Source organism: Suncus etruscus, chromosome 2, assembly GCF_024139225.1.
Source record: "Suncus etruscus isolate mSunEtr1 chromosome 2, mSunEtr1.pri.cur, whole genome shotgun sequence".
NCBI classification, from domain to species: domain Eukaryota; kingdom Metazoa; phylum Chordata; class Mammalia; order Eulipotyphla; family Soricidae; genus Suncus; species Suncus etruscus.
In genome coordinates, this window is record NC_064849.1 from 66,115,410 (window position 1) to 66,130,346 (window position 14,937).

Below are 14,937 nucleotides of genomic sequence, written 5' to 3' on the forward strand. Positions count from 1 at the left end.
GGAGTAGCGTGCCGGGACGAGGCAGGTTGGTTGGTCGGTTGCTGTGGGTTGGCGGGTTTGGATCAGCGGGCGGGAGTGCCACCGCCTGGGTACACCCGGAGGGGCGGGGGGGTGGGGAGCCTGGCTTGTCGTTGGGGTTCCGTAGGGTACGTGGCGAGCGGTCCCAATGCGGTCCCAGTGGACTCTTCCCCGGTAGAGAGAGAGGGCAGAGACCGTTGCTTTTCCCGGGAGTTGACAGTTTGGTGTGAGTTGTGTGCCCGGGGTCAGACCACCTTGTGCACACTGAGTCTGGTCGTTTATGTCCCAGTTTGCTGCTCTGAAATTTGATGAAAATCAGATCCCACCCAGCCGCTTACCCTGTTTTGGCATCTCAACAGTTGTCAATGTGACTATGAGTCCTGTGTCCTTGCTCGAAGGATTCGTTCATGCCACCCGGCCCAGAGCAGAGCACCCCAGATTGGTGTCACCTCATTAAAGCTGATGGACTTTTTTCCGAGTGATTTTTTTTTTTTTTTACCTGCAAATGGATGCAGAAGGGGCGCTGGCCGAGTGCAGAGGATCAAAGGGACATCTATGTGGCCCGCCTAGGCCTCTCTGCTTGTCGTTGATGTGGATATCAAACTGGATTCCTGGTTCAGTCTGTGTGCTTACAATTTACCTCTGTGCTTGAGGAGTTGTGACCATGACTGTCTTCAAGGGTGCTCCGGAGAATGAATAGAACTGGCATTAGTATTAGAGTGTTAGTAAAGATTGTAGGTCCCTAGACGAGGACTGCAGTTTCAATGTTGGGTTAGTCATTGCATTTCATGAAGGGTTTGGGGAATGGTGGTTTTATCTCCTCCACCCCACCCTCCAACGTCTGACTTTTAACCTTCTCTATACCAGGCTCTAATGCTAGAAAATTTACAGAAACACTCAACACCCCATGCTGCATTCCAGCCAAATTCTCAGGTAAGAAACATTCAGTTGGGGTGGGCCATTTGGATGTACAGGCAAGGGGAAAGAATGTGTGTGTGTGTGTGTGTTTACTGCTTAATTCCTTAAAACTATTTTCTTGCATTCCTTGGATCAGAAATGCTTTTATACCATGAGAGTTGAATTCTAATCAAGTCCAGATTTACACAAGGACAGAGAATAAAAGTCATAATTAGAACAACTTCTAATTTCTGATACAACTTGACAGGGTGTGTTATAGAAAGATGTAACACTAGTTGAACATAGTACAGGGATCTGAAGTCATTTATTTGCCACTGATTGGGGAAAGTAGGAATGAAGGTGATAGGACAGTGTGGGGATCACTGATCAATAAGAATACTTGTGTTGGGACCAGGAGATAGTATAGTGGGTAGGGCACTTGCATTGCACATGGCTGATCTCTGTTCCATCCCCAACATCCCATCCCTGGGCAGAGGCAGGAGTTTCCTGAATACAGAGTCAGGAGTAACCCAAATGTGACACCAAAACAAACAAGAACTCCCCACAAAACACCTTTTTCTTTTTTGTTTTTGGGCCTCATACACAGTCATACAGGACTTAGCAGCTAGCTATGGACTTACTCCTAAATATCATTAATAGCTCTGTTAGACAGGGAGCTTAAGTTTTGAAGGATTTGATTTCTTCATTTAACTTACATATAATAGAAAAAGTTGGAATAGATCCATGCTTTATAACTACTCTGTTGGGTTGTGAAGCTGTTTTGCAGTTTTTTTTTCTTTTTTCCTTTATTAAAAATAATTCTTCAACGGAATCACTGTGAGACACAGTAGCAGAGTTGTTTATGATTGAATTTCTGTCCTACAATTTACAACCTCCTTCACCAGTATACATTTCCCGCCACCAATGTCCCAGTTTCCCTCCCGCCTTCCCCACGGCTCTTTTCCCTGCCTGCCTCCATGACCCACCTTTTTCTTTTCTTTTGCTCTCCCCCCCCACTTTTTTTTTTTTTTTTTTGGTTTTTGGGTCATACTCGGCAGAGCTCAGGGGTTACTCCTGGCTCTGCTCAGTAATCCCTCCTCCTGGCAGGCTCAGGGGACACATGGGATGCCAGGATTCGAACCACCTTCCTTCTGCATGCAAGGCAAACGCCTTACCTCCATGCTATCTCTCCAGCTCTCTCCCCCCTTTTTCACACCAATTTGCAGTGTTGATACTGAAGTGGTATTGTGCGTATAACTTTTATCTCTTTTACCACCTTTTTTCCAGGGTGATTATTCCTAACTATTATTTTTATTGTGGTCCCTTCTCTGCCCTAACTGTACTTCCCTGCTCTTGCTTTTTTTTTGGGGGGGGGGTTGGATCATACCTGGCAGTGCTCAGGGGTTACTCCTGGCTCTATGCTCAGAAATTGCTCCTGGCAGGCTTGGGGGACCATATGGGATGCTGGGATTTGAACCACCATCTGTCCTGGATCGGCTGCATGAAAGGTCCTACCACTGTGCTATCTTCCAGCTTCTCTCATGTTTGTTTCTTTGTTTTTTTTTTTTGGGGGGGGGGAGTCACACTCAGCGGCGCTCAGGGGTTACTCCTCGCAGGCACTGGGGACCATATAGGATGCAGGATTCGAACCACCGTTCGTCCTGGATCGGCTGTGTGCAAGGCAAACGCCCTGCCACTGTGCTATCTCTCCGACCCCCCAGCCCTCTCTTTTTTTTTTTTTTTTTTTTTTTTTTGTGGTTTTTGGGTCACACCCGGCAGTGCTCAGGGGTTATTCCTGGCTCCAGGCTCAGAAATTGCTCCTGGCAGGTACAGGGGACCAAATGGGACACAGGGATTCGAATTGATGACCTCCTGCATGCAAGGCAAATGCCTTACCTCCATGCTATTTCTCCGGCCCCCTCTCATATTTTTTAATATCCCACAAATGAGTGTGATCATTCTGTGTCTGTCCTCTCCCTCTGACTAATTTTGCTCAGCATAATACCCTTTATATCCATCCATGTATAAGCAAATGTAATGACTTCATTTTTCCTAACAGTTGCATAGTATTCCCCCCCCCCCCCATGGCCTCAACCAGTAGTGCTCAGGGATCTGAGCATCTGGCTTTCTGCTCAAAGAGATGATTTCTGTTTTGTTTTTGTTTTTTGGGGGGTCACATTTGGTGCCCTTCAGGGGTTACTCCTGGCTTTGCGCTCAGAAATCACTCCTGGCAGGCACAGGGGACCATATGGGATGCTGGGATTTGAACCACTGTCTGTCCTGGATCAGCTGTGTGCAAGGCAAACACCCTACCGCTATGCTATCTCTCCTGCCCCAAATTTCTGGAGGGGCTCAGTGGGCCATATGGTATACAGGGCAAGGCCCCTTAAGAGCCTTTCTTAGAGGAGTGCCGATTTGCTCAAGGGAGGATTATGCACTTATTTAAACTGGATTGTATCCATTCTTTTCCCTTGTATATTGTATGATTTTTTTGTTTGTTTTGGGGCTATACTGAACGGCATTCCAGGCGCTCAGGAATTATTCCTGGCTCTGCTCAGAAATCGCTCCTGGCAGGCTCAGGGGACCATATAGGATAATAGGGATTGAACCCGGGTTCATCCCGGGTCATCTACGTGCAAAGCAAACAGTTTATCACTGTGGTATTGCTCCAGCCCCTGTATGATTTCTTTTTTTGTTTGTTTGTTTTTGGGCCACACCCGGCCGCGCTCAGGAATTACTCCTGGCTGTCTGCTCAGAAATAGCTCCTGGCAGGCACGGGGGACCATATGGGACACCGGGATTCGAACCAACCACCTTTGGTCCTGGATCGGCTGCTTGCAAGGCAAACGCCGCTGTCTATCTCTCCAGTCCCCCTGTATGATTTTTTTTTAAAGAAACCCCATGATCTGATTATTGAGTATGTGTATGTGTATATGTGTATATACACACACACATACATATACATATTATACATATATGTATGTGTATAGACCTAGACACACATTTTGGGTGTTGGTTTGGGGCCATACTCAATGGCATTCCAGTGACCACATTTGAACTACTGTGACTCAAACCTGGGGCAGCTGTCTGCAAGGCAGATGCCTTGCCTACTGTACTTTCTTTCTGACCCCAAGCAGGTATATATATATTTGTTTGTTTGTTTTAGGGCCACACCTGGTGGCGCTCAGGAGTTACTCCTGGCTCTACACTCAGAAATTGATCCTAGCAGGCTGGGTCTGTTCAATGCCCTGCCACTTCGTTATCGCTCTGCCCCCCCCCTTTTTTTTTTGGTTTTTGGGTCACACCGGGCGGTGCTCAGGGGTTACTACTCACTCTGCGCTTAGAAATAGCTCCTGACAGGCATGGGGGAAGGTGGGAACCTTAAGGGATGCCTACATATTCAAACCACCATCCGTCCTGGAGCAGCTGTCTGCAAGGCAAACCCTCTACAGCTGTGTTATCTCTCCAGCCCATCTGGCCCTTATTTTTCTTTTTTTTCTTTTTTTTTTTTTGGTTTTTTGGTGGGTCACATCCAGCAGCGCTTGGGCTACTCCTGGCTCCACGTTCAGAAATTGCTCCTGGCAGGCTTGGGAACCATATGGGATGCTGGGATTCAAACCACCGTCCTCCATGCAAGGCAAACGCCTTACTGCTGTGCTATCTCTCCAGCCCCCCTGACTCCTATTTTTAAATTTTATATTGGGGAGGGATTGGCCATACCTACTATTGCTCAGGATCTTGTCCATATGTAGGAATTAATTATACTTGTAGTGCTAGGGTGTTGGTTTTTTGTTTTTTTTTTTGGCCCATATCTGAGATTGGTCACAAACACTTCTTTTCGTTTTAAAGGGTGGCTTATTTTTTCTACTGGGTTTTTGGGTCACACCTGGTAGTGCTCAGGGATCACTCGTAGCAGGGCTCTGAGGCCCATAAGGTGTGAGGACTAAATCCAGGTGGTTGCATGCAAGACAAGCACCCCATCCACTATACTCTCCTTTTAATTTTTATTATTTCACTTCTGGGCCACACCTGGCGGTGCTCTCAGAAATTGCTCCTGGAAGGCTCGAGGGACCATATGGGATGCCAGGTCGGCTGTGTGCAAGGCAAACGCCTTACCACTGTGCTATCTCTCCAGCCCCTCATGTTTTTAGATGAAGAAAAGCATTTACCGTTCTTAGGAAACTTGATAAATAACATAGAAAATATTTGGCTGGGGGCCAAAGTGATAATACAGCAGGTAGGGTGCTTGCCTTGCATGCAGCCAATTGAGGTTCAATTCCCTAGTATCTCATGTGGTCCCCATGTCCAACCAAGAGTGATTCTTGAGCTCAAAGCCAGGAGTAACCCTAGAGTACTGCCAGGTATGGATTAAAAACAAAAAAAAAAAAAAGGGAAAAAATTGTTTTTAAATTGTTTTCATTTTTTTTTTTTTTTTTGGTTTTTGGGCCACACCCGTTTGACGCTCAGGGGTTACTCCTGGATATGTGCTCAGAAATCGCCCCTGGCTTGGGGGGACCATATGGGACGCCGGGGGATCGAACCGCGGTCCTTCCTTGGCTAGCGCTTGCAAGGCAGACACCTTACCTCCAGCGCCACCTACCCGGCCCCAAATTGTTTTCATTTTTGATGGGTCACACCTGGCAGCGCTCAGGGGTTACTCCTGGATGCTTTGAAATCGCTCCTGGGGACCAGAGAAATAGCATGGAGGTAGGGCATTTGCCTTGCATGCAGAAGGACGGTGGTTGGAATCCCGGCATCCCATATGGTTCCCTGAGCTGCCAGGAGCAATTTCTGAGAGTAGAGCCAGGAATAACTCCTGAGCGCTGCTGGGTGTGACCCCTCAAAAAAAAAAATCACTCCTGGCAGGCTCGGGCCCATATGGGATGCCAGGATTCAAACCACCGGACACCCTACTCCATGCTATCTCTCTGGCCCCTGTTTGCAATTTTTCTTATTCTGGAGTATAATAGTACTGGCAAAGCAAGAATGTTTTCTAGTGTTATCAGAGTTATCTAGTATAATGGTAAAGGTGCTTTCCTTGCATGAAGCTGGCTTGGCTCTATCCCTGGAACCCCAAATGGACCCCTGATCCATACCATTAGTGATCTCTAAGTACAGAACCAGGAGTAGGTCCTGAGTTTTGCCTGAACACTATAGCCCAAAAAGTCAAACAAAAATTATTCTCAGGAGGAGAAATTGATGCAGAGAAAGCTAAAGGCAGGAGGGTGATGGGAGAGTCTTAAGTTGCAGGGAAAAAAAAGGAAAAAGGGATTAAGTTCCTGGATTTTCCTTGTTTGGGAGCCATACTTGGCTCTGTGCTTTCGAGTGGTTCTCAGTGATGCTCAGGCATCATGCAGTACTAGGAACCAAACTGGGACCACCTGTGTGCAAGACATGATTTCATCCTATTGAGTTACTTGAGCTCCTGGATTTTGAATGTTGTTACTGAGCATGATGAATCTTACTTGAAAGTAGGAATAAGAACTTTGTCTAAATGCTTGAATTGAAGTGCTAGAGTAATACAGTGGGTAGAGTACCTGCCTTGCATGCAACTCATATTTGATCTCCAGCATCTCTGGTCTCCCAGGCTCTACCAGGAGTGATCCTTGAGCTCAGAGCCAGGAGTAGTAGGTCCTGAGCACTGCTGGGGTGTGATCCAAACACCCCCCCACCCACCCAAATAAGGCTGACTTGATCATTCCTTTCTTAGTTTCTTAGTCTTAGATCTTAAGTACTATACTTGAATTTTGAAGATAAAGCAAAATATGTATTGGCTAATAAGTGGATAATGATCTTTTGTTTGCTTTGTTATTCATCTGTTTTGGGGCCATAGGCCATTCCAGCAATGCTCAGGGCTTATTCCTGGCTCTGAATTACTGCTGGTGTTCTAGGAAGGACCATATGGGATGCTGGGAAATGAAAACCTGGTCAGCCAAGTACAAGGCAAGTGCCCTACCTGCTGTGCTTTCTCTTAGGCTCCTTGATAATGGTTCTTTTTTGTTGTTGTTTTGTTTTGTTTGGGGGCCACACCCGGTGGCACTCAGTGGTTACTCCTGGCTCTGCACTTAGAAATCACTCCTGGCAGGCTCTGGGGACCATATAGAATGCTGGGAATTGAACCCAGGTCCATACTAGACTGGCCACGTACAAGGCAAACGCCCTACTGCAGTGCTGTCTCCAGCCCAGAATGGTTCTTTTTTTTTTTTTTTTTTTTTATCAACAGAAGATAAATTAGTATGAAGTACTGTTTTTTAACCCTCTCAGTTTTAGTATTACTAAAAAAGAAATTTTATTTATTTTTGTTTTGTTTTGTTTTGGGGCCACACCCATTTGACGCTCAGAGGTTATTCCTGGCCTTGCGCTCAGAAATTGCTCCTGGCTTGGGGGGACCATATGAGATGCCAGGGGATCAAACCATGGTCCGTCCTAGGCTAGCGCTTGCAAGGCAGATAGATGCCTTACCTCTAGCTCCACCATACCAGCCCAAAAAATGAAATTTTAGATTTTTTTCTGTTTGTTTTGTTTGTTGTTTTGAGGCTTACCCAGCAATACTCAGGGTTTATGTCTGGTCTTTAAGCTCAGGAATTGCTCTCCTGGTAGGCTTGGAGGACCATTTAGGTGCTGCGGATCAAACTAGGGTCAGCCACTTGGAAGGCAAACACCCTACCTGCTGTACTATTGTGCCGTTCCTCTTTTCTGCTTTTTTTTTGGGGGGGGCCACACTTGGTGGTGCTCAAGACTTACTCCTGGTTCTTTGTTCTCCTGGTATGGCCTTGGGGACCAGATGCGGTACTTGGAGTGAACCTGAGTCAGTAGTATGCAAGGCAAGCATCTTACCCATTGGACTATCACTCTGGCCTTTTTGTTTGTTTGGGGGCCACATTGGATGATGTTCAGGGCTTACTTTTTTGGTGGGTGATCCCACATCCAGCTATGCTCAGATCCACAGAGCTCCTGGCTCTGTGCTCAGAAATCACTACTGGCAGTCACGGCGGTAGGGCATTTTCCTTGCACGCAGCCGATTCAGGACGGATGGTGGTTCGAATCCCGGCATCCTGTATAGGTCCCCCGTGCCTGCCAGGAGTGATTTCTGAGCGTAGAGCCGGAGTAACCCCTGAGTGTCACTAGGTGTGACCCCGCCAAAAAAAATTTTTTTTAATGTTGCTCAGTGGTATAGAGTATGCTTAATTAAGTTCCTGGGTTCATCTTAGCACTGAGAGGGTGGAGGAGTATAAAATTATTTATGGCAGTTCTTTTTGCCTTTTATTTTGCTTTTGGGCCACACCAGCTATATTCTGGCATTACGTCTGTTTCTGTACACAAGAGTCACTCTAGTGATTCTCAGGTCACCATATGGGTTGTCGGGGATTGGACCTGGGTCTACTGCATGCAAGGCAAGTGCCCTACCTACTGTACTAACACTCTGGCATATCGTTTTTGCCATCTTTTATGACAAATAGGACTGTTCCTATTGGCCCTCAGCATAGGAATAGCTTAGAAAAGGACCTTCAGATACTTTTTCTTTCTCGGGTCCCACAGAAGGGATGGACTTATTTCATAGGATTTTCTTTTTTTGTTTTTGTTTTTGGGTTACACTCAGAGACACTCAGGGGTCACTCCTGGTTCTGCCTCAGAAATCGCTCCTGGCAGGCTTGGGGGACCATATGGGATGCTGGGAATCGAATCAGGTACATCCTGAGTTGGCTGCATTTAGGGCAAATGTTTTACCTCTGTGCTATCGCTCTGGCCCCTTCATACGATTTTCTTTTTGCGCTTTCCTAGACTCTCTTTTTCCATGTCCTCTATATAGATTGGCGAGGAAATGAGCCAGAACAGTTTCATAAAGCAGTATCTGGAAAAGCAGCAGGAGCTACTTAGGCAGCGTTTGGAACGTGAAGCTCGCGAAGCTGCCGAACTTGAAGGTAAGCCTAGACTGTCGCTTATTACAAGGATTCTTTATTCATATTTGTCACTGAGTCAATAGGCCTTTTTAGACAATGTCAGGAATAACATTGTAGTAAAAAGTAGCTAAAAATGCTTGTTTTGATAGTTTATGGAACCAAGAGAATTTATCGTTTTTTTTTTTCTTTTTTCTTTCTTGAATTTATTGTTTTTATCTTTGTCAGGGAAAAAAGGACACTTAATTTGACCATTTTATTAGAATTCCTTCCAAGGGGAAGAGTTATAAGTAAATTAAGCTGACTGTAAATGAGGTAGAGCTTACTCTTAGGGAGATTTTCTCTTTGTACAGTGCTCTTTATGGTAAATACTTCCTGTGACTTTGACTTATATCCGTCACTCCTCACATTCCCACATGCTCAGCTCTTCATTCCCTTCCTGCCAGACCCAGTCTGAACTTTACAGAAGCTTCAACAGAGTCTAAGGATGAGGTGATCCATCCTGAGAGAGTGGCTTCCCTGCTGCCTCCTGACTTGCAGAGCAGCCAGTAACCCTCAGACATTTGCTCAGTATGTATCTCCCTCCCCACTACGCTTTTAGGCTAGTCTGCGTAGTTGGTGAGAGGAGGTAGTTTACCTTCTTTCATGATAAGTCTCCATAAAACCCCAGAATTTTTTTGGGGGGGGGGTCACACCCGGCTGTGCTCAGGGGTTATTCCTGGCTCCACACTCAGAAATTGCTCCTGGCAGGTACGGGGGACCATATGGGACCCTGGGATTCGAACTGATGACCTCCTGCATGAAAGGCAAACGCCTTACCTCCATGCTATCTCTCCGGCCCCACCCCCAGAATATTTTTTAATCAGTTTTTTTTTTTTTTTTTTTTTTTTTTTGGTTTTGAGGTCACACCCAGCAATGCTCAGGGGTTACTCCTGGTTCTATGCTCAGAAATCACTCCTGGCAGGCTCAGAGGACCATATGGGATGCCGGGATTCGAACCACCGTCCTTGTGCATGCAAGGATGTCCTACCTCCATGCTATCTCTCTGGCCCCAGTTTATTGATTGATTGATTGGTTTTTGGGCCACACCCGGCAATGCTCAAAGGTTGCTCTCCTGCCTCTGTGCTGAGAAATCGCTCCTGGTAAGCTTGGAGGACCATATGGGATGTCATAAATGGAGCCCGGTTTGTCTTGGGTCAGTCGCATGCAAGGCAAATGCTAACTCTCAAGCTCCACCCCAGGAATATTTGTGACATTTCTATTTGACATGTATTTTTCAAGGAAATGATATCCTATTTTTTTGAAAATGAATGATATCTCTTAAAAGTCTTCATCTCTTTGTTATGTTAATCTTTCGAGTATAATAGATTTTTCTTTCCATTTGTATCTCTTTTAAGTCTCTACTTCATCTGGATTTAGCAACAATCACTTTTTTGACTCTTCATCAAGTGTATGTATTAAATTTCCACATAAAACTATATCTCCAAGTGTGCATCTGCTGCAATGTTAAGTACTGAGCACATTGATGTCAGATGCCTGTTATATGCCCATCAGGAACATAACAGAGAAAAAGACAAGTCCGCTTGTCTTCTAATGAAACAACCTGTCCAACAAGAGATGGGGATTAAACAAATAGTTAACTACAGTTGGGTTGTGTGCTATGTTGAGAGACTGGGCAGAAGTGGGGTTTTTTTTGTTTGTTTGCTTTTGGTTTTGGGGTCACACCTGGCAGCGCTCAGGGGTTACTCCTAGCTCTGCACTCAGAAATCACTCCTGGCAGGCTTGGGGGACCATATGGGATTCGAACCACTGTCCTGGATCGGTTCTAGAATGCTGTGCTATCTCTTTGGCCCCTGGGCAGTTTTTTGTTACCAAGTTGCAGATCCTCTGATATATATTTTGTTTCTTGGGCCACTGCCAGCGGTGCTCAGGGGTTACTCCTGGCTCTGCTTTTAGAAATCTCTCCTGGCAAGCTCAGGGACCATATGGGATGCTGGGAATCAAACTCAGGTCTGTCCTGGGTCCGCCACATGCAAGGCAAGTGCCCTACCGCTGTGCTATCTCTACAGCCCAGACCTTCTGATATATATAGTGTTATGGGTTGGGTTCAGGGAAGATTGATTTTTTTCATGTCATAAAAATTATAGAGTCCAACGGTGGAGGTATGGGATGCGTGCTGGGAACCTAGGTGGAGGGAGATCAACACTGGTGATGCGAATGGCCCTAATTCACTGTCACTGTATGCCTGAGGGGCTAGAGAGATAGCACAGCAGTAGGGCATTGGCCTACTGCACATGCAGTGCACTGGACAGACCTGGCATCCCATATGGTCCCCGAGCCTGCCAGTAGTGATTTCTGAGCGCAGAGCCAGGAGTAACCCGAGTGCCGCTGGGTGTGATCCCCCCCAAAGAAAAAAACCAACAAAATGCTATATGCCTGAAATACAGCTATGAAGATCTTGTAATTCACAATGGTATCAATAAAAAAAATTTTAAAATAATTCTAAACACCCAATTTTGCATAGATCATTAAGCAAAGGTATATAAATACAGCTTTTGGAGGCTGGAGGGACAGTAGAGCAGGATAGGCTTACCTTGCATATGATGGCTCTTTGTTTGATCCATAGCACTCTGTGTGGTCCTCAGATTCCTCCCAGGGATTAACTCTGATCTCAGAATCAGGAGCAACAGAGCAATACTGGGTGTGACTCAAAAAAAAATTAAACCAAATCTATATACTCAGGTCATACAGGTTATTTGATTCGGTGCACGCTCACCAAATCAAATGCACGTACGTAGTCTCCAGTCGTCTGCCATTTGTTGGAGGGGGTGGTGCTTCAGCTCAGTTCACTAGTCAGGCTAAGGTAGGTGCTGAACTGAACTTTTTTTGTTTTTTTTTTTTTTTTTTTGGTTTTTGGGTCTCACCCGGCAATGCTCGGGTTCCTCCTGGCTCTATGCTCAGAAATTGCTCCTGGCAGGCTCGGGGGACCATATGGGATGCCGGGATTCGAACCAACCACCTTAGGTTATGGATCCGCTGCTTGCAAGGCTAACACCGCTGTGTTATCTCTCTGGCCCCAGAATTCAGGATTTTTAACCATTTATTTACAATGCTTTACTGTCTTAAATGGTTTACTCACTTTATTGAAGTTGCCATTGACCACTTTTGTGGATATTATTCGGTGATTTTTTTTTTTTTTAGTAGTTGATACCAAATTTTTTCTCCTCTTTTCCTTAACCTTTTTATCTCCAACAGAATAGCATAATTTGAATCATTCAGCCTCATAAATTGAGAGGGGGGAGAATGATACCAGGACCAGTCATATGAACATGTAGTGTAAATAAAAAATGACCAGACTGGAACACCAAACAGAATAAATACCCAACCTATAACAAGCTGTAAGGCGGAGACCATTTGCACTAGGATTCTGGTGGGTAAAGGAGGAGATGTGGGAGACAGGCTGGGAACAAGAGTGGAGGGAGGACAACATTGGTGATGGAAATGCCCTTCATTCATTGTCACTGTATCGTAAATAATTCTGTGTAATGAACTTCAGTCACAATAAAAAAAAAAAGGAAAAAAAAGTTGCCATTGAATACTATGGGTTAATGTGGTGTTAATGATATACAGTATATCAAAACAATCATGTATTGTAAATGTAATCATATTTATTTACTGATTCCTCAATTATTTTAATTATTTTGGGTATGTTTTTATTTTTGAAATTTACCAGTAGCTGCTTCATTTTTTACCTCACCTTATACTCGAGTCACTAAGTTTTCCCAGTTTTTAGAGTAAAATTAGGGGGGTCGGCTTATACTTGAGTATATACGGTAAGTAAATGCTCTTTATTAAATAGATATATATTATCCAAGGTGTAAACTAGAAAATATTTTTAATCTTTTGTGGGGGTAGGATAGCCTGGAGCACCCCCTCATGCTAAAAGGAAGTGGGTGCGTGTAGCTCAGTTCATAGAGCATATGTGCACGTGAGTTCAGTTCTCAGTACCATGTGTGCCCTTCCCCCTTCTCTACTTCTCTCTTCCCTCCCCCCCTTTCTCCCTCCCCTGATTTCCTGGAAGGGCACCACAGGGGTGGCCTTATAGGCAATGAGCAACACTACTTCACCCACCATGTCAGGCACAAACTGTCATGTTGGCATATCCAGCAGACTATTGCTGTGGTCTGTTGAGAGAGAGGGGGGGGGAGGGGGAGAGAGAGAGGGGAGAGGGGGAGGGGGAGAGGGAGGGGGAGAGGGAGAGGGAGAGAGGGGGGGAGAGGTAGAGGGAGGGGGAGAGAGAGGGGGGGAGGGAGAGGGAGGGGGAGGAAGGGGAGAGGGAGAGGGAGGGGGAGAGAGGTGGGGGGAGAGAGAGAGCGTGTGTGTGTGTGTGTGTGTGTATATATACATAGAATGCCACACATAGAAAACACTACTTCACCCACCATGTCAGGCACAAACTGTCATGTTGGCATATCCAGCAGACTTTTGCTGTGGTCTGGTGAGTGAGAGAGTGAGAGAGAGAGTGAGAGTGAGAGTGAGAGTGAGAGTGAGAGTGAGAGAGAGAGAGAGAGAGAGAGAGAGAGAGAGAGAGAGAGAGAGAGAGAGAGAGAGAGAGAGAGAGAGAGAGAGTGTACACACAGAGAATTCCTGCTGTATATAGATCTGCATGCTAGAATAAACTCAAAGGTACCACTTTGTAAAACCTATTAGGGAAATCACTACATACTAAATTTTTTTTTTTTTTTTTTTTGGTTTTGGTTTTTGGGTCACACCCGGCAGCGCTCAGGGGTTACTCTTGGCTCTTTGCTCAGAAATCGCTCCTGGCAGGCTCGGGGGACCATATGGGATGCCGGGATTCAAACCGATGACAGTCTGCATGAAAGGCAAATGCCTTACCTCCATGCTATCTCTCCGGCCCCTAGGCTTTACTATTAAGCCATATCTCTAACCCAAAGAAGTTAAGAAGTGACGTTACTAAAATAGACATATATTATAGGAATTTAAGTGTCAAATCTATGAGAATTCCAGTGAGAGCCTTGTGAATGCATAGGATTTGAGCTGAGCCTTAGGAATGGATAGTAATTTAGTTCACCATACAAGATATGATATTTGTAGGTGGGCTGAAGATAATGTCCAGGGATTAAGACATTGTGTGTTTGGTTCAGTCCTTGGCACTGCTTAGCCCATGGACCCTTGGCACTGGCACTCCCTCTGCACAAACTGAGCAGTGTCAGATAAACCACCCTCCAGCCCCAAAGAAAGGTCATGGGGATCCATTGGAAAATCCTGATAGAACCATGATTTGGTGAGGATCTCGTTTTACAGTGATGGTGGGGGAAGCTTCTCAGTTAAAAATAAATTTGAGGGGCCGGAGAGATAGCATGGAGGTAAGGCGTTTGCCTTTCATGCAGAAAGTCATCGGTTTGAATCCCAGCATCCCATATGGTCCCCCGAGCCTGCCAGGAGTGATTTCTGAGCATGGAGCCAGGAGTAGCCCCTGAGCACTGCCGGGTGTGTCCCAAAAACAAAAACAAAAATAATAACAAATACATTTGAGGGGCCAGAGAGATCATGGAGGTAGGGAATTTGCCTTGCATGCAGAAGGATGGTGGTTCGAATATCGGCATCCCATATGGTCCCTCCACCCATTCTCCCCCCCTCCCCCGCCAGGGGCGATTTCTTAATGCAGAGCCAGGAATAATTCCTGATGAACTCAGTCGGGTGTGACCCCAGAACCCCCCCCAAAAAAAATTTTTTTTGAAGGGTCAAAGCGATAGCACAGCGGTAGAGCATTTGCCTTGCATGTGACGAACCCAGGACGGACCCCTATCTGATCGATCGAATCCCATATGGTCCCCCAAGCCTGCCATGGGTGATTTCTGAGCCTAGAGCCAGGAGTAGCCTCTGAGTGCCGCTGGGTGTGGCCCAAAAACAAAAATATTGAGAGGCCAGAGGAATAACAGAGTAGGGTTCTTGCCTTGTAAGCAGTTGACCCAGGTTCGATTCCTGGAAACCCCTGAGCATCAGCAAGTGTGGCCCCAAAACAAACAAAAACAAAACAGTATATAATTTGAGGGACCGGAGAGTGGCTCAAAGGCAAAACCATATGGGGTGCTAGGGATCA

General features: G+C 45.8%; 1 protein-coding gene across 4 annotated transcripts in view; it reads left to right on the forward strand.

Moving 5' to 3' along the window:
- The window catches only part of ACIN1 (apoptotic chromatin condensation inducer 1), a 60,673-nt gene that overhangs the window by 1,127 nt on the left and 44,609 nt on the right, over window positions 1–14,937 (forward strand). For all 4 annotated transcript variants that reach the window (XM_049768589.1, XM_049768591.1, XM_049768590.1 and 1 more), the window contains exons 2-3: window positions 886–951; window positions 8,726–8,837. In XM_049768589.1, the coding sequence (XP_049624546.1) occupies window positions 886–951; window positions 8,726–8,837 (178 nt within the window). The remainder of the gene's footprint in view (window positions 1–885; window positions 952–8,725; window positions 8,838–14,937) is intronic.